Genomic DNA, 24472 nt, shown 5'->3' on the forward strand with positions numbered 1-24472 from the left:
TTCAAACCAACCTGGCTATTATATCCTTTGCTAATTTAATATAAAACATTTACATAGATTTTCTTTAAAAATATAAAATTGCACACTGCCTAGTGCTGTGGCTGGATTTTTAAAAAAGGACAGGCCAGGGTTGTTGTTTTTAAAAATAAATTAATTACTAGGTGGAAATCCAAACCCATAACCTTCTTAATGCAGAACATTGTTAAAACACGCCAATTATTCTTCACCGCGTCTCTTGGAAGCAGCTACTTTCTACAACCTTGCCTGGGAGGGAACAGACTCAATTCAATATGGATAGGTGAGGATTTAAAGAAGGGGAAGAAATGGTTCCCAGAGATCGTAATCTAGATCAGATAGCTCAGGCACAAGGAGGTGTCACTTAGGAGTAAAGGAAAGAGGCCAAGATTTTGTCATTTGCACGCTAGTGTTTTTCAATTTCCCTGTTCCTCAGTAGATTACCTGGCGTTATTTTTCAAAAAGCTTTATTGTTTCTTTAGCTCTCTATGATTTTTGGTGTTATCTATGTATTCTCCTCTTGTTTTGAACCCTGGATAAGAAAACAAGCAACATTATATATCTCGGCTTCTCCAACATTTCATCATCAGGCAGCTGCTATGAAGCAAGTCTTGTTTAAAAGGTGCTTCCAAGTGGCTAGAATTAGTCTTGATCTTGGCTGTTCAGGATCCGCTATGCTAGGGACCGGAGAACCTGTTGCATGTCACATTTGGCAGGACTACAGTTCCCAGCAGCCCTAGCCAGCAAGGTCAGGCATGATGGGAGCGAAGGTCCAACACTATCTGAAGCACCACAAGGTTCTTCATCCCTGCAATCAGGGCAAAACGGGCAGGTGGTTGGGCTATTATTTTCAATGAAATTTGTCTACCAGCCAATTGCAATTCCCTTGTGGTTTCAGCCACTGAAAATTATGATAAAGTGCAGTTCTGCCTTCTCATGCATAGTAGAAGTCCCCAGTTATTATTACTGTTATATTGTTATTATTATTATTATTTTAAAAAGCTTCAGAGCCACCTAAGTACACCACAATGGTTAAAATGCTTACACTGGCTAATGCATGTCGTAAGGAATAAGCCACCTCTTGTGCTTTAACTGCATATATTTGTAATTATCAAAACAGAAGGGACAGACCCTTCCAAAAATAAGGCGTTTACATTACCTCAGGAAACAAGGGTTATTACTAGAAGACCTCTTCCCCCATATATTTGCAGTGGCGTTTGGTGTACCAAACAGAACGTGTCTTAGGACAGCAAGCTTTAATCGGCAGGTTAGTTCGTAGGCAGGGTGTGTGTGTGTCAACTTTAGAAGGCAGAGGCAAATTTTAAAATCAGCGTTGACTGCCAGCAAAGGGCGCACATGTACATTTGCAGCTGCATGGCAAGAGAAAAGTATTAAAGATAGCTCTTTTTCCGTCCGACGAGCGGTAGGTTTATTAAATTGCAAATTAATCCCCCCTTCACCCTCAGCATCTCAAAAAGCCGTGCATATTGAGGTTGCAACTTTATTTGAAATTGATTTCTACGTTAAGGGTACTGTGGCAATGAAGTCAACTAAAAACACGCGCACATAAATTAACCCCTGGACATCCCTGATTAAAATTATTTAATTTTGCATCGTTATTACAGCTAATGAAAATATTTAAGAACGCTACATCCTACATCTTTCAGCTGAAGGGCTCCTTTGGTACCCACGCCGCCTCCATACTGCCAAGTTCAGAAGTCTAAGGAGGAGGAACCTCCAAGCCTCTGTTCCTCAAGCCAGCTCCATCCCAGCTCCTAGAAAGTAGAACTTGCCACAACGGCCTTTGCCACACAGCTGGGCTCCGCGTGTTGGAAGGAACTAAGCGACAGCAGCTTGAAGGAGCTCTTGGGGTGGGAGAAAGGGGACAGGGTGTGTGTGTCTGTGTGTCCCCTCTGTTCAAACACACATTTTAAAGGACTGAAGCTCTCTATCCTAATTTGCATCGCAATGTCATGGCCAAGCAAGCCATTTGCCAAGCGCAGAGACTGTGCAGCCTCTGTTCACTTTGGTGGGGCGCCAAGTCCCTTCCTTAAGACAACAGAAGTATCAAACAGATGCAGAAGAACCCCGGAGCGAATGGCAAAGGCTGCTGCTTTTGCCCGAACCCCTTAAGACGGTCAAAGGAACTCAGCTGTGTCAGCATTCGCTGGGAGGTTATAATGAAAGAACACGGGTGTTTGGGTGCATATACATTGATCGACCAACAGATTGTTCCAAAGCAGGTTATAGGCTGCACATTCCCTTTTGCACTAAGTAAGAAGGTCCATTACGACAATAATAATGACGATAATAGAAATCACAACTAAGAATGGAGTTTTCTTTAAAAATAAAAAGGATCAGAATACAGCTTCTGCATGTGCTAGGAGGCGGGTGGTCTACCGCTTGCAGCCCTGAAATCCTACCTACTTGCCAGGTCCCCTGACTTCAGAGAAGCCACCATGCCATCCTAGCCCATGCTCAATACATGTTTTTGATGGAGAGTTCATTCATATATATATATATATATATATATATATATATATATATATATATATGTATATAATTTTTTTTTAAGAAAAAGAAAAAGATTTTAAAATGTCACTGTAAGAATAATGATTACACCATAAAGTAACCTGAAACCACACAAGGCCGTACAGAAATACATACTACTAGGGAGCAAGAAACACCCCTGGTTTTAGGGGTCAACCTCTGAGCGTGGGGAGGAGCAGGAGGGGGAGGAGAGCTGGCTGGTAAGAGGTTTTTTGCATGCCGGCACGTAGATGGCTCAAGGAGAAGCTAATGCTTTGAAGTTGGGTGTTGTTGAAGGGCAGAGAGCTTGTCCCAGGAACTGCAGAAGAGCAAATGGAGGCAGTATGGAGGAATGAGGAGAAAATTAAGGCAAATGTAGCACAGGAACAGAAGTGTTTTTGCCTTGGTTCGTGATTTGTTCTCTTCTTCTTCTTCTTCTTCTCTCTCTCTTTTTGGTAATAGCTGCTTGTCCACGGAGATATGATGGCTGTCTTGAGGTTTTGCTAATACCTGATATCATGGATAACCAACAGTAGTCAAAACATCAACATTGTTCTAGGCTACCTGAGTTTCTCATGATGCGGATGTATATCTGACATCCAAAACAGAAGTTGCCTGGAGGAGAAAAGAGAAGGGAGACACAACATTAAAATCGGACAACTCACACAGAGGTCAGATTTCCAAGCCTCGTATCCTGTCCCCAAGGAATCAAAGGTAGCAGGCACCAAAATGAGGGGGGCTGGGGGAAACCCACAGATGGCTGACGTGAGAGCAAGGAGCTGGCAGTTCCCGTCTGCTCTGAGACGTCATTCACGGATTTCTCAGTCAATATTCATAAACAAACAGAAAGCTGAAACGTCAAGCTGCATTGCCACTCTTGTCAACGGCACGGCTTTCAGCAGAACATAAGAAGGGAGGGAGATGAGGCAGGAATGTCATCCTCAAAACCCCCTAGATTTATAAATGTCTATTATGCCTCATGCACAACACTCGAGATATTCCATAATAGCGTCAAAACAAATATAAAAGCTGCACGCACATCAAGCTCACAAAGCAATGAAACAGGGTAGGGGGAGAGAAACGATATGAAAAAGTCGAGTGCCATCCGAACTCAGTAGAAAGGGAAGCTTTAGAAATTGGGCCTGACACATCAGAGAAACGAAAGTGTTTGGGTACACTTTCCCAGGAAATCAACATTCCATGGAGGGAACTCAGGAGCGAGGCTCCCCCTGCTGGGAGGGGAGTCATATGGAGAGATGCACCCTCTGAGACGTGTGGGTCAAAACCAGAACTTGAATTTTGCGTGGAAGTAAATCTCATGCTCGTGCAGCTGCCACCATGGCAGGCGAATGAGTCTGGGTTGCCCCTGCTTCTATCACAAAGCAGGCTGCAGTGGGAACTCCCAAAGGGGCCTTCAGGGAAGCCCAATGCAAAGCACATTGCCCAAAAACAAAGGTATCACCCCAGTGAGGAAGACACCTCACTCCCACAAGCCGCCATAAGATCTGCCATCATCTGAACAACGTCAAGAATAAACGAATTGATTTTCACTGTTTCTGTCAATAGCAACAACCAGGCTTTGGGGAACTGACTGCTTTTAACTAAAGGGTTGGTGCTGCACTGTTTTTGCCATAATTATTTGCATGTTTTAAACAGATTCTGTGTGTGTGTATAGTTTTAATTCTATTAATGTTCGATTGTTTCTTAAAGATTGTTTCTTCTATGTTTTTAGCGATTCTTCTTTTTATCTGTAAGCTGCGAAGAAGAAGAAGAAGAAGAAGAAGAAGAAGAAGAAGAAGAAGAAGAAGAAGAAGAAGAAGAAGAGTAGTAGTAGTAGTAGTTGTTGTTGCTCGGGCAATCCAGTCAGAAGGGCAGGGTATAAATATCATCCTCACATGTGGGGAGGCGCATCACCCCCAAGGCCCTCCACCAGCCACTTTCTTGTCACAGATTTTACAGAAAACTCAACAAAATTTTGACGCAGAGTCACAAAGAAAGTTCTTGGTGGGCAGTGTGTTTAAATCAGACCTGAGAAAGACAACGATCTTCCACGTACATGATAGACGCCCCCAGGTTAGCCACACACAATCTTTGGAGGCTGCCAACTTTCTATTTTAATCTGTCCCCGTTATAAAGTTTTATTGTTGCCAAGATAATTTAACTTGTACTTTTTTTTTTCCTTTTCAAATGCAACCCAATTTGTGGAATAGCGGTTGGAAAGCAGGCTTTAATTCTACCAGTTCCGTGACTGACAAAAGGTAGCATTAAAGTCTACAAAATAAAATATAAATAAGATACATGCCGAACCCAGAATGATCTTTTTTCTTTTGCTACACTCTGGGCATCCTGTGTTAAAAAGTTGCCGCAGAGCAAACTTTTGCTTCGTTCTGCTGGCCTTGAGGCTATCCTTGGCTCCAGTGAATATTTGACGTTCTCCAAACATGTCAAAACCACAGGCAGTTAGCTGATAATATATGACTGGCCAGCTTCCAAATGACACCGCTAAGTAATACTGTTAGCAAAACACCATCCGAAAAGGAGCCGGTTCTGCCAAGGAACTGATTGTCAAGTTTTTGGGAACTAAATCAAGATTGAACTCAAGTTATATCCCTCCTACCTCATCTTCTTCTTCGGAAACTTTAATGGTATTATCTGGTGACTTTACGGGTTTCTGCGTACTAGTTCCGTTCGTCTCTTCTTTGCCATGCTCTGCTTCCCACTCCTGTAGGACTTCGTCTATGTTAAAACGCCGCCGGTAATTTACAAAAAAGTTCTTCACCTGCACCACAGACTTGTTTCCAATCACATCAGAGATTGCCTGAAAATCTCGACCATATTTCCTGATGGCTAGAGAAAAGGAGAAGAGGTGTTAAGGTTATTATCAGCGCAATAATGGAAGCCTTTAAAGTTTTAATGAATTATTATTATTGCTACAGGGAACCAGGCAGAGGGCCTTCTCGGTAGTGGCACCCGCTCTGTGGAACACCTTCCCATCAGATGTCAAAGAGATAAACAACTTCCTGACATTTAGAAGACATCTGTAGGCAGCCCTGTTTAGGGAAGTTTTTAACGTGTGACATTTTAATGTATTTTTAATCTTTGTTGGAAGCCGCCCAGGGTGGCTGGAGAAACCCAGCAAGATGGGTGGGGTAGAAATAATAATAATACTAATACTACTACTAATAATAATAATAATATTAACACGTGACACTTGAATTCATATTGTTGGGACACTGTGTCCTACGTTACATTATGTTTCTGTCCTTCCTACCATCCTCTAAAGTGCTGAGAGCAGTATGTATTCACCCCAATCACTGGCCCAAGTCCATATGGTGGGTGGGTGGGTGGGTGGGTGGACTATGTGCTGGGATTCCTGCATTGAAGGGGGTTGGACTAGATGATCCTCAGGGATCCCCTGCCAACTCTACAACTCTGTGATTCTATTGAGGAGGATCCTGCCCATGATCACGCCAGGGGGATATGCCCAAGGGACGGTGGCCTTCTCAACAGTAGCACACCCTGTTTAAAACCGATGTAAAAAATATTTCATAGCAAATACTGGCAATATCATAAGGTCAAGCAGGACCCTCCTTATGGAACTCTCTGCAACTGGTTCTGCATCTTTGACCTTTCAATTCCACAAACAACTTAAGGTGCAACTTTTCACCCAGGCTTTTGAGACCTCTTGATATACATTTTCTGACTCTTCAGATCATTTCTGACTATAGGATTTTTATGTGAAGCCGTTCAAAATTTACGCCATGGTTTGCAGGTCGTTTCTTTTTCAGTGTGTTTCATTATTTATTCTGCGTTCTTGTATCTATATGACAATTTGTGAACAGCTTTGAGATTTCTTAATGAAGGGTGGGCATATAAATGAAACGATAAACACAAAATAAAATTTTGAAATTTTTCCTGGCCCGACAATACTTAGAGCTGCATTGCATGACAGGCGCTACTAGGTATGAATGGAACAAATAAAATTCATCACCATTGTTAGACAACAGCCCACAAAACTTTAAAAGTCAGAAAAAAGATTTAAGAAATGCAACCAGGACTGCATGCACTCTATATTTTATATATATATATATATATATATATATAAAACTGCACAAAGAAAAGCGGATCTATGCAAGCTGCATGTTTTTTGTTTTATCTTCAGTCCCTTTTTGTTTCACTTTTCTATGCTAGTTAATAAAAAGGTAAAGGTACCCCTGCCCGTACGGGCCAGTCTTGACAGACTCTGGGGTTGTGCGCCCATCTCACTCAAGAGGCCGGGGGCCAGCGCTGTCCGGAGACACTTCCGGGTCACGTGGCCAGCGTGACAAAGCTGCATCTGGCGAGCCAGGGCAGCACACGGAACGCCGTTTACCTTCCCGCTGGTAAGCGGTCCCTATTTATCTACTTGCACCCGGGGGTGCTTTCGAACTGCTAGGTTGGCAGGCGCTGGGACCGAGCAGCGGGAGCGCACCCCGCCACAGGGATTCAAACTGCCGACCTTTCGATCGGCAAGCCCTAGGCGCTGAGGCTTTTACCCACAGCGCCACTTGTAAAATATCAGTCAAACTTTACTAAAAACAGAAGTAAACAGACCCAAAGCACCACAACCAATACTTGTCCTCTCTGTTCGCCACTGTTGTGGGAGGCGGGTTACGCTGTGGTCCAAGAAAGTGCCTTTTCTGCAGGGATGTTCTGCTTGAGAAATGCCTTCCCCTTAGAAGTGTGCTTGGCCCCAACACTTTCATCCAGTGTTTGAAACGCCCATCGTTCTAGGCGCATTCTGTGACGGGGAATTTCATCAACCCAAGCAGTTTCTGAGCTCTCAGCGCAGTACTGCGCCTAAGATTTCAGATTAAAGCTGAATAGTGGAAGGAAAGGAGGACCTTTTTCTGCCTCCCCACTTCCAGCTACTCTCTGAAGTCTGGAGAAGAGACCTTTTTAGGAATATTAGGGGAGTGGGCAGGAGAAGGACTAGACCATGTGAAAAATGAATGTAACGTTTTAGCTGCAGTTCATTCATTTTCAGCTTTGTATTCTTTGTTATTAAAAAAGTGTGCCTGGACATTCCGTTGTTGCGCCCATAACCTAGGTTTAAGGTGCCATTTAGCTCCTAGCTAAAAGTCCATTGAGTAAATGTTCATAATGAATAGTGCTACAAATGTATAGGCCTCTTTTTTCCACTAGCAAACTCCACCTGTGACTTGCGAAACTGCATTGGGCATCGCTACCTGGGTGGAGCCAGAGCTGAGCTATCACAGAGCAACCTCAACCGTAAATTGCAAACCAGACACCCTCCAAACTACTGTGATGGTTTACAGTAAGTAATAATAATAATAATAATAATTTGATTTATATACTGCCCTTTATCGAAAGACCCCAGCGTACAACATTAAACATTTTGCAGGGCGTCATAAGAAAAACATAAAAGCACAGTAATAGATAGCATAATAATAAAAACAATCATAATAACTGTCAGTCCCCAAGACCTTTAACAGGCCACAGGTTACCTAATGGCCAAAGGCCTGGATAAAGACGAATGTTTTTGCCTAGAGCCTAAAGACACGCAATGATGACACCAGGAGCCTCTTGATAATATTAAGTAGGAAAGTAGATAAATTCTCTCTGATTTCCTTTTTCTTTTAAAAAATGTTTTTATTAACAAAGGTTTTACTTAACAAGGGTACACACAATGGTTCTGTTTTCAATGCATAGAGTCCTTTCTACAGGTCGGTTACATTCGATGTAAGACACTGCTATATACAAAATACTACTCCAAGACACTAGAAAAATCCCTCCATGCAATCAAAGTCCAAAGGGAGCATGATATAGGTAACGAAATAAACCCCACCCAATGGTCTAAACCACCCTTTAAGCTCATCTCAGCCAAAAGAAGGGAATTCACCTTGAAACTAATTTATAGATGGTACCTAACACCTCGGAAGCTGGCGCTGATAAACCCAAAACCTCACCTAAATGTTGGCGAAGTTGCACCACTACAGGATAAATTCTTTGTTATCAATGTGGAAGTTCCCCGTCACGAAGAAATAGGGTGCACACTATATATGGCAAACTACAACTCCCATCCTTCCTGATCTTTGATCCTGATGGCTGGGGCTGATGGGAGCTGGGAGTCTCCAGCACATCTGGAGGGCTCCACGTTGACTACCCCGGGGACCGAAAGCCACCCTCCAACGCACAGAAATAGGTTTCTGGCACTATACCTTGTACAGCAAGAAGCTGCTCGTCAGTGGTCCAGCGCGCGTTGCATTTCAGCGTAACCTAAGTGTCAGGAGAAAGAAAAGGAATCATTTACTTAGGTAACAGATCTGCTTTCAAACCCCGAGCCTGACAAGTGTACACAAATGAAAAAGTTGAACAAATTGCTTGAGCTGCAAGAGGAAAACAGTCATTTGTTAAACAAAGTCCCCATTCTTCCTCTGAGCGGTAAGAAAGAAAGAAAGAATATATTTAGTCAAACGACAGAAGCAATTCATTATCTGAATTAACTGCTGACTGACAGCAGGGAAGGAGGAGGGGGTGAAGTGGGCAGGTGATCTAAGCTCAGGGAATCTCTCCCAGCCCAACCCGGAGATGCCAGGCACTGAATCTGGCACCTTCTCCATGCAAGGTCAATGCTCTGCCATTGAGCGATGGTGGCCATACCCAACAAGTTCTCTTCAAATACCACCCTGGCAGAGTTTCATGCACCAAGCTTCATGTTAAAACTAGGTTTCTGTGAAATTTTATTTATAGCCCTCGCTTCCACCAAGGAGCTTAAGATGGCAGACGTGATTCAACCCTGCATTTCATCACAAGAACCCTGTGAAGTGGTTCAGCCAAGAGCTTGTGACTGGTCCATGGTGACTCACTTGAGCTTCAATGTCAGGCTCTCAGTTATGCCTGCTAGCTTGGCTCCACTCCCTGACCTCACATTTCATTTCACTTTTAATTTGTATACCACCTTTGTGTATGTTACTATACACAAGGGGGTATACAGCAAAATGTGCAGCAAAGAACACACACATTATAATAATCTGATCCCCTACAGAAAGAAATAATAAAGCTTTAAAATGGAAAGACTTATATCAAACAAAGTAATATTCAGCGATCTATTAGAATATAATAGTAAACAATAAAATCAACTCTCAAAACATTAACGGGTAATAATTAAAACAGAAGTTCACTTTTAACAATTGCAATAAATAATTTAAAAAAATTCCTTCCAGTAGCACTTTAGAGACCAACTAAGTTTGTTACTAGGGGACGCGGGTGGCGCTGTGGGTAAAAGCCACTACGGCAGACCTACCTACCTGTAAATAATTACTAAGCTATGATGAATCAAAATAACTGCAGGTCACAATGTATAAAATACCACAACGCATACAAAACCATGTAGAAGGATCAGATTCAGAAACAAAGCCACACAACCTATAAAATCATTTAAAAAAACAAAACCCTGAACTCCTCGTCTCATATGAGAAAGTCTGGAGGGGGAGCTGGCTATACTCCATTCAATCTGGCGCCAGGATCGTGACATGGTTTGATCCCAACATGTTTGAACAAACCATAGTTTAAGCTAACCATAGTTCACGGGAATGTAAGATGAGTCTGTTGGATCAAAGACAGTGGGCCATCTAGTTCTTACAATGACTAACCAGCAATGCCTGGGGAAAAGCCTGCAAGGGGAACCTGAGAACAACAGCCTGCAATTCCCAGCAAGTGGTGCTCAGAGTCCAGACATAGACCAGAACTCTGGTTACACAGAAGTGCACATAGATGCTCCTAATCTCTTCTGCATGGCTGCACCGGGAGGAGGAGTGAGAAGGGAGAGCATGTGAGCCCCAAGGCTGATTCCTGCATTGCTAAAAAGGTGCAGAACCTTTCTCCCCCCTATGGAAGCCCTGCATTCTCTCCTGTTAGCCTGCAGGGTGGGAGTAGGCAAGACCAGAGCCAAGATGAGTGTGGCAATTTCCTCTAATAAAAGTGGTACCTCTAGATACGAACGGGATCCGTTCCGGAGCCCCATTCGCATCTAGAGGTAAATGTAACTAGCGATGGCACGTCTGTGCGCACGCGCGTTGCTTTTCGCCACTTCTGCACATGCGCGTGACGCCATTTTGAGCGTCTGCGCATGCGCAAGCAGCGAAACCCAGAAGTAATGCGCTCCGTTACTTCTGGGTTGCCACGGAGCGCAACTCGAACGCGCTCAACTTGAAGCGTATTCAACCCGAGGTATGACTGTATATATATAATATTTGTATGCATTGTTGTTGTTGTTGCTGACTTGCATTCCAAAGTTTGGAGGTGAATTTGAAAGGAAACCTGTGTTTCAATCTGGTTCAGGAAGTGTGAATTTGGTAAAGACACATCAAAATGAGAACTCATATGAATTTATCACCAACAGACTTTCAGTACAACTGCTATCTTACCCACCCCCCTCCTTTGGTTCAAATTCCACTAGGACATAAAGTTACCTCCGGCAGCCGATATTGTTCGACTCCTCCTTCAAGTTTCTCTTTCAGAGCGCTGTTTGTTTGCTTGATATTCTGAATCTGAAAAGAAAAGCTTCGTCTGTCAATAGAGATAACAGAATAAAACATCACTTCCTTCAGATGGGGTGGGGTGGAGAAGCCCCTGCCAAGCTCTGATCTGCAATTTTCTGAAACGCTTTCTCCTTTCTCTAAAACTTCCTACCTTTTTTTTCCCCCTGGTCAATGCTGTTTTGAGGACTGCAGCTTCGCTTCAGAGCCAAAGGACTCCAGGGAAGAAATGAGAACTTTTAACTAATTTAAGAGGCAAGCCTGCACAAGATCTAAAAGAAAATACCCTTTTTCCAGGGCTTCTTTACACACGCACAAAATCTAAGGGAATTGTTAAGTTTCAGAGGCGCAGGTCAAGAGGATCTCGGAGACGGTTTGCAGGCCACGGGTCTCAGTAGGAAATAACGGGGAAAGTACGCCTGGCCTTTGAATTACAGAGAGCGTTTGCCCTCAAAGACCTTTTACGCCGAGAGGCAGCTGGTAACAGTTTAATGCTGACATTTAAAAGCAGAGAGGACTTACCTATCCCGCCCTTAAAAAACCCCAACAACACACAGCAAGAGAAAACAACTTGTTTTTTTAAAACTAAGAACAACAACAGCAACCACCAGATTATAGAACACAGAAGCCCTGCCTTGGAGCCCTACTGAGACTGTCGCTTTCAGTATACTGTAGGGAAACATTAAAGAGATCCTGGAATCAGATACCAGAAGGAAATCATACAGAAACACCCAGGCCTCCCTTTTGCTTCACCCCATCCATCCACCCACCTACCACCCCAAAGAATCTAGCAATTCAGCTGCTGGGAAGCAACTATAGGAGAGGGAAATCCCCATGTCTGACCCATCAGCAATGCTCTTCTTATGCTCTTAAGGAGAAGCATGGAGTGGGATGACGGGTTCACTGGCTGCCATGCTCCTCTTAATTCGGGGTGGGGAACCTGTGGCTCTCCAGATACTGTTGGATTCCCACTTCCCACCCCCTCTAGGCAACTTGTTCAATAGCTAGGAATGAAGGGAGTTGGGAGTCCCAACAAAAGCATCAGCATGGGACCGCCTCTCCTGGGATGCCCCGTGGAGGACCTTAAGGTCCACAAATGACAACATTTTGGAGGTCCCAAGTCGCAAGGTGGTTAGATTGGTCTCAACCAGGGCCAGGGCCTTTTCAGTACTGGCCCCGACTTGATGGAACACTCTGTCACAAGAGACTAGGGCCCTGTGGGACTTGACATCTTTCCGCAGGGCCTGCAAGACGAAGCTGTTCCACCTGGCCTTTGGTTTGGACTCAGTCTGACCCTTCTGTTTCCCTCCCCTCATGGTTTTGATCTCTGGGCTACTTTTAAAATGAGGCTGCATTTTAAATTGCATTTTAACCTGTATTTTAAATTGTTTTTTTCCCCCCATTATGTTTTTATTGTAATTTTACTGGTGTTAGCTGCCCTGAGCCCGGCTCTGGCCGGGGAGGGTGGGTATAAATTATTATTATTATTATTATTATTATTATTATTATTATTATTATTATTATCATCATCATCATCATCATTATCATTATCATTATCATACAAAGGGGTCAGAGACAGCAAAAGTGAAGTCAGCGGGGAATTTTCAGTTGGTGCCATTTCTCCCTTTGGTGGGTTCAGTGTTGACAAGGCCGCATCTGCCAAGTTTTCAACTCCCATCCTTCACGTGTCCAGAGGAGGGCAACCAAAATGGTCAAAGGCCTGGAAACGATGCCTTATGAGGAACGGCTAAGGGAGCTGGGCATGTTTAGCCTGGAGAAGAGGAGGTTAAGGGGTGATATGATAGCCATGTTCAAATATATAAAAGGATGTCACATAGAGGAGGGAGAAAGGTTGTTTTCTGCTGCTCCAGAGAAGCGGACACGGAGCAATGGATCCAAACTACAAGAAAGAAGATTCCACCTAAACATTAGGAAGAACTTCCTGACAGTAAGAGCTGTTTGACAGTGGAATTTGCTGCCAAGGAGTGTGGTGGAGTCTCCTTCTTTGGAGGTCTTTAAGCAGAGGCTTGACAACCATATGTCAGGAGTGCTCTGATGGTGTTTCCTGCTTGGCAGGGGGTTGGACTCGATGGCCCTTGTGGTCTCTTCCAACTCTATGATTCTATGATTCTATGATTCTATGATTCTATGATTTCCCATTCCTTCGTGAGGCATTCATAATCCATGCGGAGCCTATAAATATTTTGTTCAGCTTTTCAAGAGATTCCATTAAGCACCGGGGTTCATTTTTCTTACTTCAACCCTTTTATAGCTGAAGCCAGTTTAGGCAAAATAAAAGCCCGAAGTGTAATGCAAGATACAAACATAGTAAAATTAATTAGGAAAAGGGAGTATTTGCTTTACTTAATTTCTATTTGTTTGGGGTGAGGGGTTTATCCCACTTATCTGTGCATGGAACCAAAGAGCCATGAAGTGATTGGTAGAAGTAAATGTAGAATGTGGCCAAACAAAAAAGGTTGCATTAACTTCCAGTGCAATTCTGTGCATGTTTACTCACAGGTTCAAGTGTGTTTACTCACGGATCAGCATAGGATTGAAGCTTTTGTTCATATTCATAAAGGGCATAAAATATTTGATGTTCTGACCTCTAATTTCTATTTTGCTGTAACTGGATGCTTGGCCAAAGTATAGCCCCTAAATTTTTATTATCAGTAATTAAGAGTGGTGCAACAGGCATAAATCTTCCAAATCGGACAATTGATCATTGCTTCAAGAGAAAAGGGAACAAGGCTACAAGTGTCTATATGAAGAAACATGCTTCTGCATTGTTATTATTACTATTATTACTATTATTATTATTATTAATTTAGAAAGTGAGAGAAACCTGCCTTTTAAAAAATATGAATGCTGCTCAGTTAATCATGAGTGCAACCAATCAACACACAGCTTCTTTTATTGCACTGATTGGGAGAAAGGCAATTGGAATTCTGAACCATGGACCAATCAGTACATACTAGGAAAAGTCTGGGAGGAGCTTACCGTATTTTTCGCTCTACAGTGGTGCCTCGCAAGACGAAATTAATCCGTTCCACGAGTCTCTTCGTCTTGCGGTTTTTTCGTCTTGCGAAGCACGGCTATTAGCGGCTTAGCGGCTATTAACAGCTTATAACAGCTTAGCGGCTTTAAGAAAAAGGAAACAAACTCACAAGAAGTTTCGTCTTGCGAAGCAAGCCCATAGGGAAATTCGTCTTGCGGAACGACTCAAAAAACGGAAAACCCTTTCATCTAGCGAGTTTTTCGTCTTGCGAGGCATTCGTCTTGCGGGGCACCACTGTATAACACACTCCCAACCATAACACGCACATAGTTTTTAGAGGAGGAAAACAAGAAAAAAAATATTCTAAACGAAACAGTGGATGTATGATTTTTGTGGTTCGTGCTGTGGCCACAGACATGTGATCTGACGGTGAGTTTGGGGTAGCCCAATGCAAAAATCCTGAGGATCCATGTGGATCCGTGCTTTGTAACCACGTTTTTGCACCACTGCGGCCCCAGGCAACAGTGGGTGCATGATTTTTTTGGTGCAAGCTGTAGCCATGGACATGCTATGTGATCTGATGGTGAATTTGGGGTGACCCAGTGCAAAAATCCTGAGGATCCGTGTGGATCCATGCTTTGTAACCATGTTTTAAGTGGGGAGGGAAGGAAAAGCACTCAAGGGACAAGGAACACGCGTGGGGTGGGTGGAGAAGGATGCTGTTAATAATGCAGAAGAGGGGTATAAGAGGAGAAGGCTCTTATAAGAGGAGTGGGGAGCAGAGAGAGACAGAGAGCCTGCTTGCGAAAAACTTTGCTGCTATTTAGCGAGTGGGGAGGAGAGAGAGACAGAGAGCCTGCTTGCGAAAAACTCTGCTGCTATTTAGCGAGTGGGGAGGAGAGAGAGACAGAGAGCCTGCTTGAAAAATCTTTGCTGTTATTTAGTGAGTGGGGAGAAGAGAGGGACAGAGAGCCTGCTTGCTTTAAAGGAGCCATCCGGACAGGAGCCGCTTACCCTCGTGTAAGCGGCTCCTCTCCTCTCCCGCTTTGCTCCTTTAAAGCAAGCAGGCTGTCTGTCTCCCTCTCCTCCTCCCTCAGCGGCTCTTCTCCCGCTTTGCTGTTTCAAAGCGAGCCACGGAGGAGGGAAGGAAGGGGAACCATGGATCCTCTGCTCACGACTGCAGCAGATCCCCCCGCCATCCGTAGGCATTCGCTCCATAACACGCACAGACATTTCCCCTTACTTTCTAGGAGGAAAAAAGTGAGTGTTATGGTGCGAAAAATACGGTACATCTCCCTTGGCAACAGTTCACACAAGCTATTAGAGGAGGCCTGGGCCACAGTCACACCATAAAGTGGTATCATACTACTTCATACACTCAATGTCTTCCCCCAAAGAATCTTGGGAGTTGTAGTTTGTCAAGGGTGCTGACAGCTGCTGGGAGACCCCTACTCCTCTCCCAGAGCTACAGTTTCCCGAGTTCCCTGTGAAGAGGGACTTGATTGTTAAGCTACTCTGTGAACTATAGGGGGGCAAATAGGGAAATCTCCTAGTAACTCCCAGCACCACAAACTACAGCTCCCAGAATTCCTTGGGGGAAGAAGCCATGACTGTTCAAAATGGAATCATAGTGCTTTAAATACGTGGGGTGAATATATGTGGCACTTGAAAGAACGGAACAATCCTTTTAAGACAAAGCATATTTGGGGAGCAAGTTGCCCAGGGGTTGTGATTATAAAATCATGGAATCATAGAGTTGGATCATCTGGCCCAACCTCATGCAATGCAGGGAACTGAACCTGCAACCTTGCCATTCTCAGCACCATGATCCAACCAACTGAGTTACTGGGTTATATCAGTTATATTATAACAATTTTCTTTCTTAAAATTGGAAGAAAACCGTTTTAACATCGGAACCTTGAAGATTTGCAGTACGGCATCAATTAGCCCAAATCTGCCACACAGTTCAGACTAGCTGTAATTTGGGGGGGGGGGTTTGGGGGGGTAGAGAAATGTCTATTGTATAGGAATGGTATGAGAGGAAAAAACAAGTGCTATCCTAGTTGTATTCCTGGATTTGAGAGTATGGAAGATTGCTCTATGAGTAAAAGTTGAAGTTGGGAAGGAAATCAAGTCACCAAGTATGCAAAAAAGAAGTTTTTTTAAAAAAATAGTTGGCCGGTACAAAAATGTTCTCCAAACGAAAAAAAAAAGCACCCAAAAAAACCCCTGTCCAGAGTATAAAAAAAGAGTACAGAAACTGTGATTTATAGAAGTCTATAGTAGCATCTTGGGGGAAAGAGACAGGAAGCTGGCAAACCGCACATTGTACCTTGCTGCACTGTAAATAGAAAGCCAAGATGAAATAATTCCATTCTGAAACATGCTGCTCAGCTGACAGCTTGTTAATCAAGTCTCATCCCGATGCAAAACATCTCGTCCGAGCTATGAATCCTCCGGGGAGGCGCAAAATTGAGACCGATGGCAGCTCCTTTCTTAAAATATGTATGGGATGATTAAAAATAAGCCTTAATTTGTCGCAGGGAAAGCGCTCGTACCTGCCGTTTGATGGAGACCAATTCCATATCCAGTTGCCTCAGCAAGGTGGTAGCAGCTGTCGCGTTGGCGGAGACTGCCTCCACATCTTCTTGAGAAAGGAACATTCCTTTGGGAGGTTTCCTCTTGGCTCTGTTCTTAGCTGCCTGGGTACTGTGCTTTTCCTTCTTCACCTGAGGAACTGTTTCCACCAGAGGAACCTGCAAAGTAGAAATCTGCCGTACGTTAAGCCGTGATAATTCACTTCAAACCATAATCCACACATACAACTGTTTAAGAGGCCTACGAACCTGTAATTTGTCCGATTGTGGTGGCTGATCAGTGCAGCTGCCACATTACTGGCGCTAGGGCTGGGTTTTCAACTTTGTGATATACCACCATCGCAGAATAAAAAAGAAAGGTAAAGGACCCCTGACAGTTAAGGGGACGACTCTGGGGTTGCGACGCTCATCTCGCTTTCAAGCCAAGGGAGCCGGCGTTTGTCCGCAGACAGTTTTTCCGGGTCATGTGGCCAGCATGACTAAGCCACTTCTGGCACAATGGAACACCAAAACCAGAGCAGCGCATGGAAACGCAGTTTACCTTTCTGCCGGAGCGGTTCCTATTTATCTATTTGCACTTTTGGGCGTGCTTTCGAACTGCTAGGTTGCCAGGAGGATCGTGGGGATTCGAACCCCCAACCTTCTGATCGGCAAGCCCAAGAGGCTCAGTGGTTTAGACCACAGTGCCACCCGTGTCCCACAATGTCTGAAATAAGGATGGAGCTATGTGGAGGCATTGGCTGGCTTTGCAGTTTTTCTCACATTGTGATTTTTGCATAGCGCACACACAAACACATCGTGATTCGCGATATGTTGCCAGGTTAAAAATTATGAAACCAGTATCATGATATGAACTTCAAACCACTTGTGGAAGATGTATAGATATATCGCCCAGCCCTAACTGGCCCCACATGCAGGGACCAGCTTGTACAGACCAGCGACTCCATGTGATAGCCCCATATGTGTAAGGGGAGAGGCTAGAAACATAGGAAGTTCCCTTGCACTAGTCTGACCAGATTGACCTCTCTAGTCAATACCTCAAGGACTGCCTCTCTCCATATGAACCGACCCAGACCCTGAGATCATCCTCTGAGGCCCTTCTTTGTGTGCCTCCTCCATGAGAGGTCTGAAGGGTGGCGATACGAAAACGGGTCTTCTCTGGGGTGGCTCCCCATTTGTGGAATGCTAGCCCCAGGAAGGTTTGCCTGGCGCCTTCATGTTGGTACTAAAGGGTTAAGAGGTAACAAGTCGCTCTAATCACTGAGCAGCTGGAAGTCATTAAGCATCCAAGAATGTGAGTTAGTTTGTATAAATAGTCAGTTCACTCAGTTTGTGGTCGGTGGGCTGATATGAGTTAGGTTTAGAGTAAAGTTTTCTTTATGCCGGAGATAAAAGCATGTGTGCTTTATCGCCAGGGTTTTTTCTTTTGTAAATAAAGTTTTTTTCCTGAGTTCCAAAGTGCTTGCTCCAGGATTCTTCATTGAAAGGTACTGACTCTCCTGCCTTCTTAAACCGCTGCACGAAATTCTCTGCTGAGATAAGATTTATGGCGTTGGAAGCACACTGGACGTTTACTTAACATTAAACTAATTAAAGTTTAATGGACACTTCACTGCATACATTTAGGCACCAGACAAAACACTGGGCTGATTAACATCTGATATCCTTAAATGTGTTATGGGAGGGAGGATTGTTCAACTTTATTATGTGTTTTTTATGTTGTAGTGTCCTACCTCGGGTTACAGACGCTTCGGGTTGCGCACTGTGCCGAACCCGGAAGTACCGGAACGGGTTACTTCTGGGTTTTGGTGCTTGCACATGCGCAGAAGCGCCGAATCGCAACCCGCGTGTGCACAGGAGCGCCGCTGTGGGTGCGAATTCTGCGGGTTGTGAATGTGCTTTCCTCACGGATCACGTTCGCAACCCGAGAGTCCGCTGTATTTTTATGCCCTGAAGTTATAGACTGACTGGATGCAGAGGACTGGTAAGAGGCACCATTCAGGGAACCCCCAGGGGTAGAAGACTCAGAGCCAGGGGACTGGGGATGGGACGACAAGGAGTGGTCAGAAGGAGAAGACTGGGAGGAGGAGGTGTCGGAAGCTGAAGAGGTAACAGGGTTTGGTGAGCAGGAAGATGTTATGGCAGAGAGCGGTCCAGATGTATGGACAATCTTGCCTTGTAAATTGTTCGGGATTAGCAGACCAGCCCCCAGCATGGTGGGGGAAATGCTGACTCTCGGGGATTGGAACTCTGGGCCTACTTGACATACATATGATGGTGACCCCAGTGCTGTTATCCATGTTTGCACTGCATCTGTCAGAACAAGGCTGGCACCATCAATAATAACATGTAGATATGCTCCTGCATCTTGTATTTCCTAGGAAAGTGTTGCATTTGCATTATTTAGGCAAGAGTGGAACAGGGAGTTAGAATGTACAATGTGACCCGAACAATGGAAGATTGCTTTGGAATCTAGACAGAATGTTTCTTTTGATTTAAAACTGAGACAGATTCAGCAAAATTGGGGGTTTCAGGTAAGCTGGACTCCATAACATCTCTACAAGAAGGTGCTGTCAAGCTCAGATATAGGCTGAAAGTGCAGTGCAGGAAATGCCTTGTTGAGGCATATAATGTGGGCCAGTGCAGCAAAAATATTTGTTTTGCGCTGAAGTTGCTGTCTGTATTAATCCTGTATTGGAAAAATCCTTCATATTTGTAGGTGTTCGTGTACTCTTAAATTATTCCCCTGTAGTATGGGGACTAACAACAGCACAACAAAAATGGAATCTGCGAGTCCTTATGGTGACTAAGTGACTTACACTTAAACCTGTAAGAATAAACACCATCTATTATGTAATGATCTGAAGACCTTAATGCCTTTGGACATTTGGATGGCATATATTGATCTGTATGTGTAAATTAAGATGGATGCATAGATGCTGAGTGTTATTGTGAATGTGAATAGATGATTTGGGTTTTGTTCTGTTGTTGTTGTTGTTTGGTTCCACCACCCCCACCCCATTGTGTGCATTTTCTCTCTATTTTTTCTTCCTTTAATAAATTTGCAATTAAAAAAAAAGATATGCATTGTATTTTACAGTTGCAAGCAAGGTAAGTGTGTAATAACAAGTTATGAGACTACTTTACAGGGGTTGAGTTGCGGAATTTATTGCTGGGACAAAGTTGTGATTAACTTGACACAGCTTCCTAGTATGTATTCATTATGTTCGGTATGTATCATGTATTACCTGTCATCATGCATTGTATTGTTCATTATTATGAACTGTAATTTATACAACTGTTTAAATTTTTGTTATTGTATGGATGTTGTGTTATGCATTTAATATTGGCTTGTATCCAAGGTAGTGCTCAGTCAGTTCTTCCATTAGGGCCAGGTGATCTGTTTCCCCTCCTTCCCTCACTGAGCCAGCAAATCACACTAGCAAGCTGGCGTTCACTCTTTATTAGCAAAAACAGGACCCACACAAGGAGCGTCAGGCGTAATGAGAACAGCAACTCATCTCCGGCAGATTGCCTGGGCTGAGTCTTTGCTTTGTTGGAAGCTGCCTTCTGAGGGTTCAGCCCCAAAGGTATTTGTAAAATAAATACCCTTACAGAAGGTTGCTACTGGTTTTACCAGCTGGAGGAAAAGAATCCTGTTCCCGCTCCCCTCAGCACTTTCCAAGTGTGTCACTCAAAGCTACACAACGATTTCCACGCCACTCTTTCCAAAGTTAGGCCACCAATATGTCACTTTAATTCTTTGCCAGAAATAAAAGAAGACCTAGCTTGTTGAGTGGGTGGGAGAGAGAGAGAGAGAGAGAGAAGAGTAAAGTTTAAGTTTGAGATGTAATTTCCTGTGTGTCAGCCAGAGGGGAAGAAGCAGAAACTAATTTAAGACAAAACATGAGGGGTCAGATGATTGCAGACTAATCCTTAAAGCTCATTCATTTTTATATGCAGTACCGCAAAGCACTAAGATAAGGATTTTTGCATGGGTATGGAATCTGCTCTGCAAAAGAAAATAAAAGGTCTTCTGGGGACAAGGTAGGCAACAGAAAGAATGCGTTTTCAAAACATGAATCTGGGATATTGTTTTGTGTTTCAAAGCACTTGGATTTGCTTGCAGCTCCAGTACAGATTGCTCTCTCTAAAAAACACACTGAGTTTTGCTTCTCTCCCAGTTTCTTACGGATAAGGAAGTATACACAGCAGAATGTGAAAGGGTCTTCTAAAATATTTGTGCTACGACCGTTACTTCTTCCTTTCCTTATTTGAAGACTGCCAGGTATGAAGTAAGGGATGCAGGTGGCGCTGTGGTCTAAACCACAGAGCCTAGGGTTTGCCGATCAGAAGGTTGGCGGTTCGAATCCCCGCGATGGGGTGAGCTCCCGTTGTTCGGTCCCAGCTCCTGCCAACCTAGCAATTCGAAAGCACGTCAAAGTGCAAGTAGATAAGTAGGTACTGCTCCGGCGGGAAGGTAGACAGCGTTTCCGTGCGCTGCTCTGGTTCGCCAGAAGCGGCTTAGTCATGCTGACCACATGACCCGGAAGCTGTACGCCGGCTCCCTCAGCCAATAAAGCGAGAGTCGGCCACAACTGGACCTAATGGTCAGAGGTCCCCCTTTACCTTTAGGTATGAAGTAGTCGTGCTGCTCTCTCCTAGTCTGAGGGAATAAACCAGTGGTCAGCAACCTAAGGCCCAATGGGGGTCATTTAACCAGCCCACGAGCCGCCCCTGAACCGAGCCACCCGCTCGGCGAGTCCCCGTGCACTGCGCTAAACCAGCACAATGCAGGGCAGGGACTCAGCCCAGAGAGCCAGTGTGGTGTAGTGGTTAAGAGCGGTAGTCTCGTAATCTGGAGAACCGGGTTCAAGTCTCCGCTCCTCCACATGCAGCTGCTGGGTGACCTTGGGCCAGTCACACTTCTTTGAAGTCTCTCAGCCCCACTCACCTCACAGAGTGTTTGTTGTGGGGGAGGAAGGGAAAGGAGAATGTTAGCCGCTTGGAGACTCCTTAAAAGGGAGTGAAAGGCGGGATATCAAATCCAAACTCTTCTTCTTCTTCTCTTCACTTCCACAGCGCAGGAAATTGCATCTGCGCAGACGCAGACAACGGAAATTGCAGGCGGGCACACAATCCGACCCACGGAAGGATGTCCGCTGGAGTGAACCGGCCCAGGTGAGGTAAACCTTGCCGACCCCTGGAATAAACCTTCCCTGAGCAGGCAACACACCTTGTTCTAAGGATTATGGCTGGTGCCTCCTCAGATAGGAAGGAGGCTCTATAGGCTGACAGCTGTGATCTGCATTAGCCAGAGCTGAGTGAAATAGCTATCACAGAGGTCAACAGTCACATGCACCAGAATAGCAGCACATTATATTTTACTTGTTTTTGTTACCTCGTGGCTCAAACCAAGAGCATCCCATAGCTTCGTTTACTTCTCTGCCTCAGTTCCCCTTCCTCTCCCCTCCTCTTTTTCTGCGTAGTCATAACTATGTTTTTACCACAATGTGCAGCAATTGTTCCCTCTAGTCACCCTTGGCTTGCAAGCCAGAGATTGAAACCAGTTTTTAATCTTGATTTTCAATCTCTGCTTTGAAAGCAAACTTTGGCTGGCTTTAAATGATGGTTATGCCAGTCTGGGCACCATGACCCAAGTTTCGTGATCACTAACAAGGAAAGGAAGGGGGCGTTAGTGTGGGGTAATTCAGAGATGCTGACAGAGAAGCAATTTGAGGGGGGGGCTCTGCAGTTTGTGTGCCTCTGGATCTCAGCCCCCCTCCCTCGCAGTTGTTCATCAGCTATTAATGATTCCTTTGTTCCGGCAGGCTTTTGTTCATATGCGGGGAGCTAATGTTCTTATGCTTGGTTTCTACTGCTGATCTTGTCTCCTTGGCTGATTGTTTCATATTGATGAGGTTTTTTTGTTTAATGAAATTGTCCGTTTTAAATGCAAGCAACCCCGAGCGGTGCCTTTGCACCAGGAGGGCAGCATACAGCTGCTTCAACAAATTAATAAAAGTAAAATAATAGGCCCCTCCCTCCCCCCCCCCAAAACACTGTGATGGAGGAGCACACCCTACAATTTACATTCAAAGTTGAAAAATACTTCTTCACACAGATAACCATGGGCACAGATTGTTCACTTCTGAACTAGAGACAGAAAACAAGGCCGCGTAAATATTCTGTTGGGAGCCACCCAAAGTGGCTGGGAAAAGTGAGTCAGATGCGTGGCATATAAATAATAAAGTTGTTGTTGCTGTGTTTGCAATTATGTAAATAACTGTTGTTAGATGCCTTGAGCATGGTTTTAGCTATGGAAAGGCGGCCTACAAATAACATGATGATGATTTGCACTATGTTTGGGGAGAAGGCCATTTCTGCTCCTTTGCTTCCACACATTCCAGCGCAATTGGGACACTGTGACCCCATCCGTCTTCCCAAGCGCTCTCTGTGTGCCAGGGGGCTCAAGGGAACAGAGATAGGCCACAACAAATAATGGCCGGCAAGCACAAGTCAACATCTGTGGGCAGTGGCACCATCCAGCAGAGACACCACCATCGACACATTTTAGGGTAAGCTTTTTGGAACACGTGGCGCAGCTAACAATCCCTTAATGTGTGTGGGGTGTGTGGAACCTTTTCCCACCAAGGGCCACATTCCACCTTAGGTGACCTCCCAGGGGCCGCATGCCACAGATGGGCGGGGCCAGAGGCAAAAGTGGGCGGGGCGATGGTTCTAATTTTGGTACTGTAGGCCACAACCAAGCCACGCAAACGTCACGAGGTTTCCACACCCAACCGTTACATTTTTCCATTCTCCATAAAGGTAAAGGGACCCCTGACTGTTAGGTCCAGTTGTGACTGACTCTGGGGTTGCAGCGCTCATCTCGCTTTATTGGCCGAGGGAGCCGGCGTACAGCTTCCTGGTCATCTGGCCAGCATGACTAAGCCGCTTCTGGCGAACCAGAGCAGCGCACGGAAACGCCGTTTACCTTCCCGCCGGAGCGGTATCTATTTATCTACTTGCACTTTTGTGCTTTCGAACTGCTAGGTGGGCAGGAGCTGGGACTGAACAACGGGAGCTCACCGGCTCGCGGGGATTCGAACCGCCGACCTTCTGATCAGCAAGTCCTAGGCTCTGTGGTTTAACCCACAGCGCCACCTGCGTCCCTATTTCCCTTCTCCATGCAGGCAAACAAAATGCATTATCATTGTTTTCCAGGGCAGGTTCTAGTCAGGCAAAAGCACTTGAGGAGAGTGTAAAAAGGTTTGGCTTGAAGAGACTCCCAAGGGCTGGATAAGAGCGCTATTCAGCCTGAGCTTCTGTTTACAGTAGCAGAAGAAATAAATTATATTTAAATTTTTTTCACTGCTCCACAGAACATCTGAAGGATGAAGCAGGGACTTTATTTATTTATTTTTTTTAAAAAGGAACAATGGGATTTGCTGATCAAAGGATTAAAGGAATACACAAGCAACGAGGGGAAAGGGGCAGAGATTTCACTTTGTTAACAAGCTTTAAGAAAACCAATTGTGACACGTACATTGTGCGGAGGACCCTTATATAATTTCTTCCACTTTCATATTAATTTTTAATACCATTTAACCAAATGATAAAGCAGCGTACTCCGAGTTCATCCAGTTTTTAATTAAATAGGGAGGGAGGGGAGGAGGGAGAAGAGAAACCTGACCATGTCATTTCCAGAAAAATATGACAAGTGAAGGGAGAATGGGGAGAGATGTACGTCCTCTCACAGATTAATCTCGCAGGATAATTTTGGATTGCAT

General features: G+C 44.5%; 1 protein-coding gene across 2 annotated transcripts in view; it reads right to left on the reverse strand.

Annotated features, from left to right (window-relative positions):
• Window positions 1-1502: 1502 nt before the first annotated feature.
• The window catches only part of RCOR1 (REST corepressor 1), a 143071-nt gene continuing 120101 nt past the window's right edge, over window positions 1503-24472 (reverse strand). Inside the window, exons 8-12 of one of the 2 annotated variants that reach the window (XM_053369382.1) lie at window positions 16641-16838; window positions 11019-11096; window positions 8766-8823; window positions 5162-5391; window positions 1503-3159 (exon numbers count right to left, since the gene is read on the reverse strand). In XM_053369382.1, the coding sequence (XP_053225357.1) occupies window positions 3118-3159; window positions 5162-5391; window positions 8766-8823; window positions 11019-11096; window positions 16641-16838 (606 nt within the window). In that variant the 3' untranslated portion in view covers window positions 1503-3117. Of the gene's footprint in view, window positions 3160-5161; window positions 5392-8765; window positions 8824-11018; window positions 11097-16640; window positions 16854-24472 lie in introns of both variants that reach the window. The other variant, XM_053369304.1, reaches the window with a different exon arrangement.

The sequence above is a fragment of the Podarcis raffonei genome, chromosome 1 (genome assembly GCF_027172205.1).
Source record: "Podarcis raffonei isolate rPodRaf1 chromosome 1, rPodRaf1.pri, whole genome shotgun sequence".
In the NCBI taxonomy this organism is placed as follows: Eukaryota; Metazoa; Chordata; class Lepidosauria; order Squamata; family Lacertidae; genus Podarcis; species Podarcis raffonei.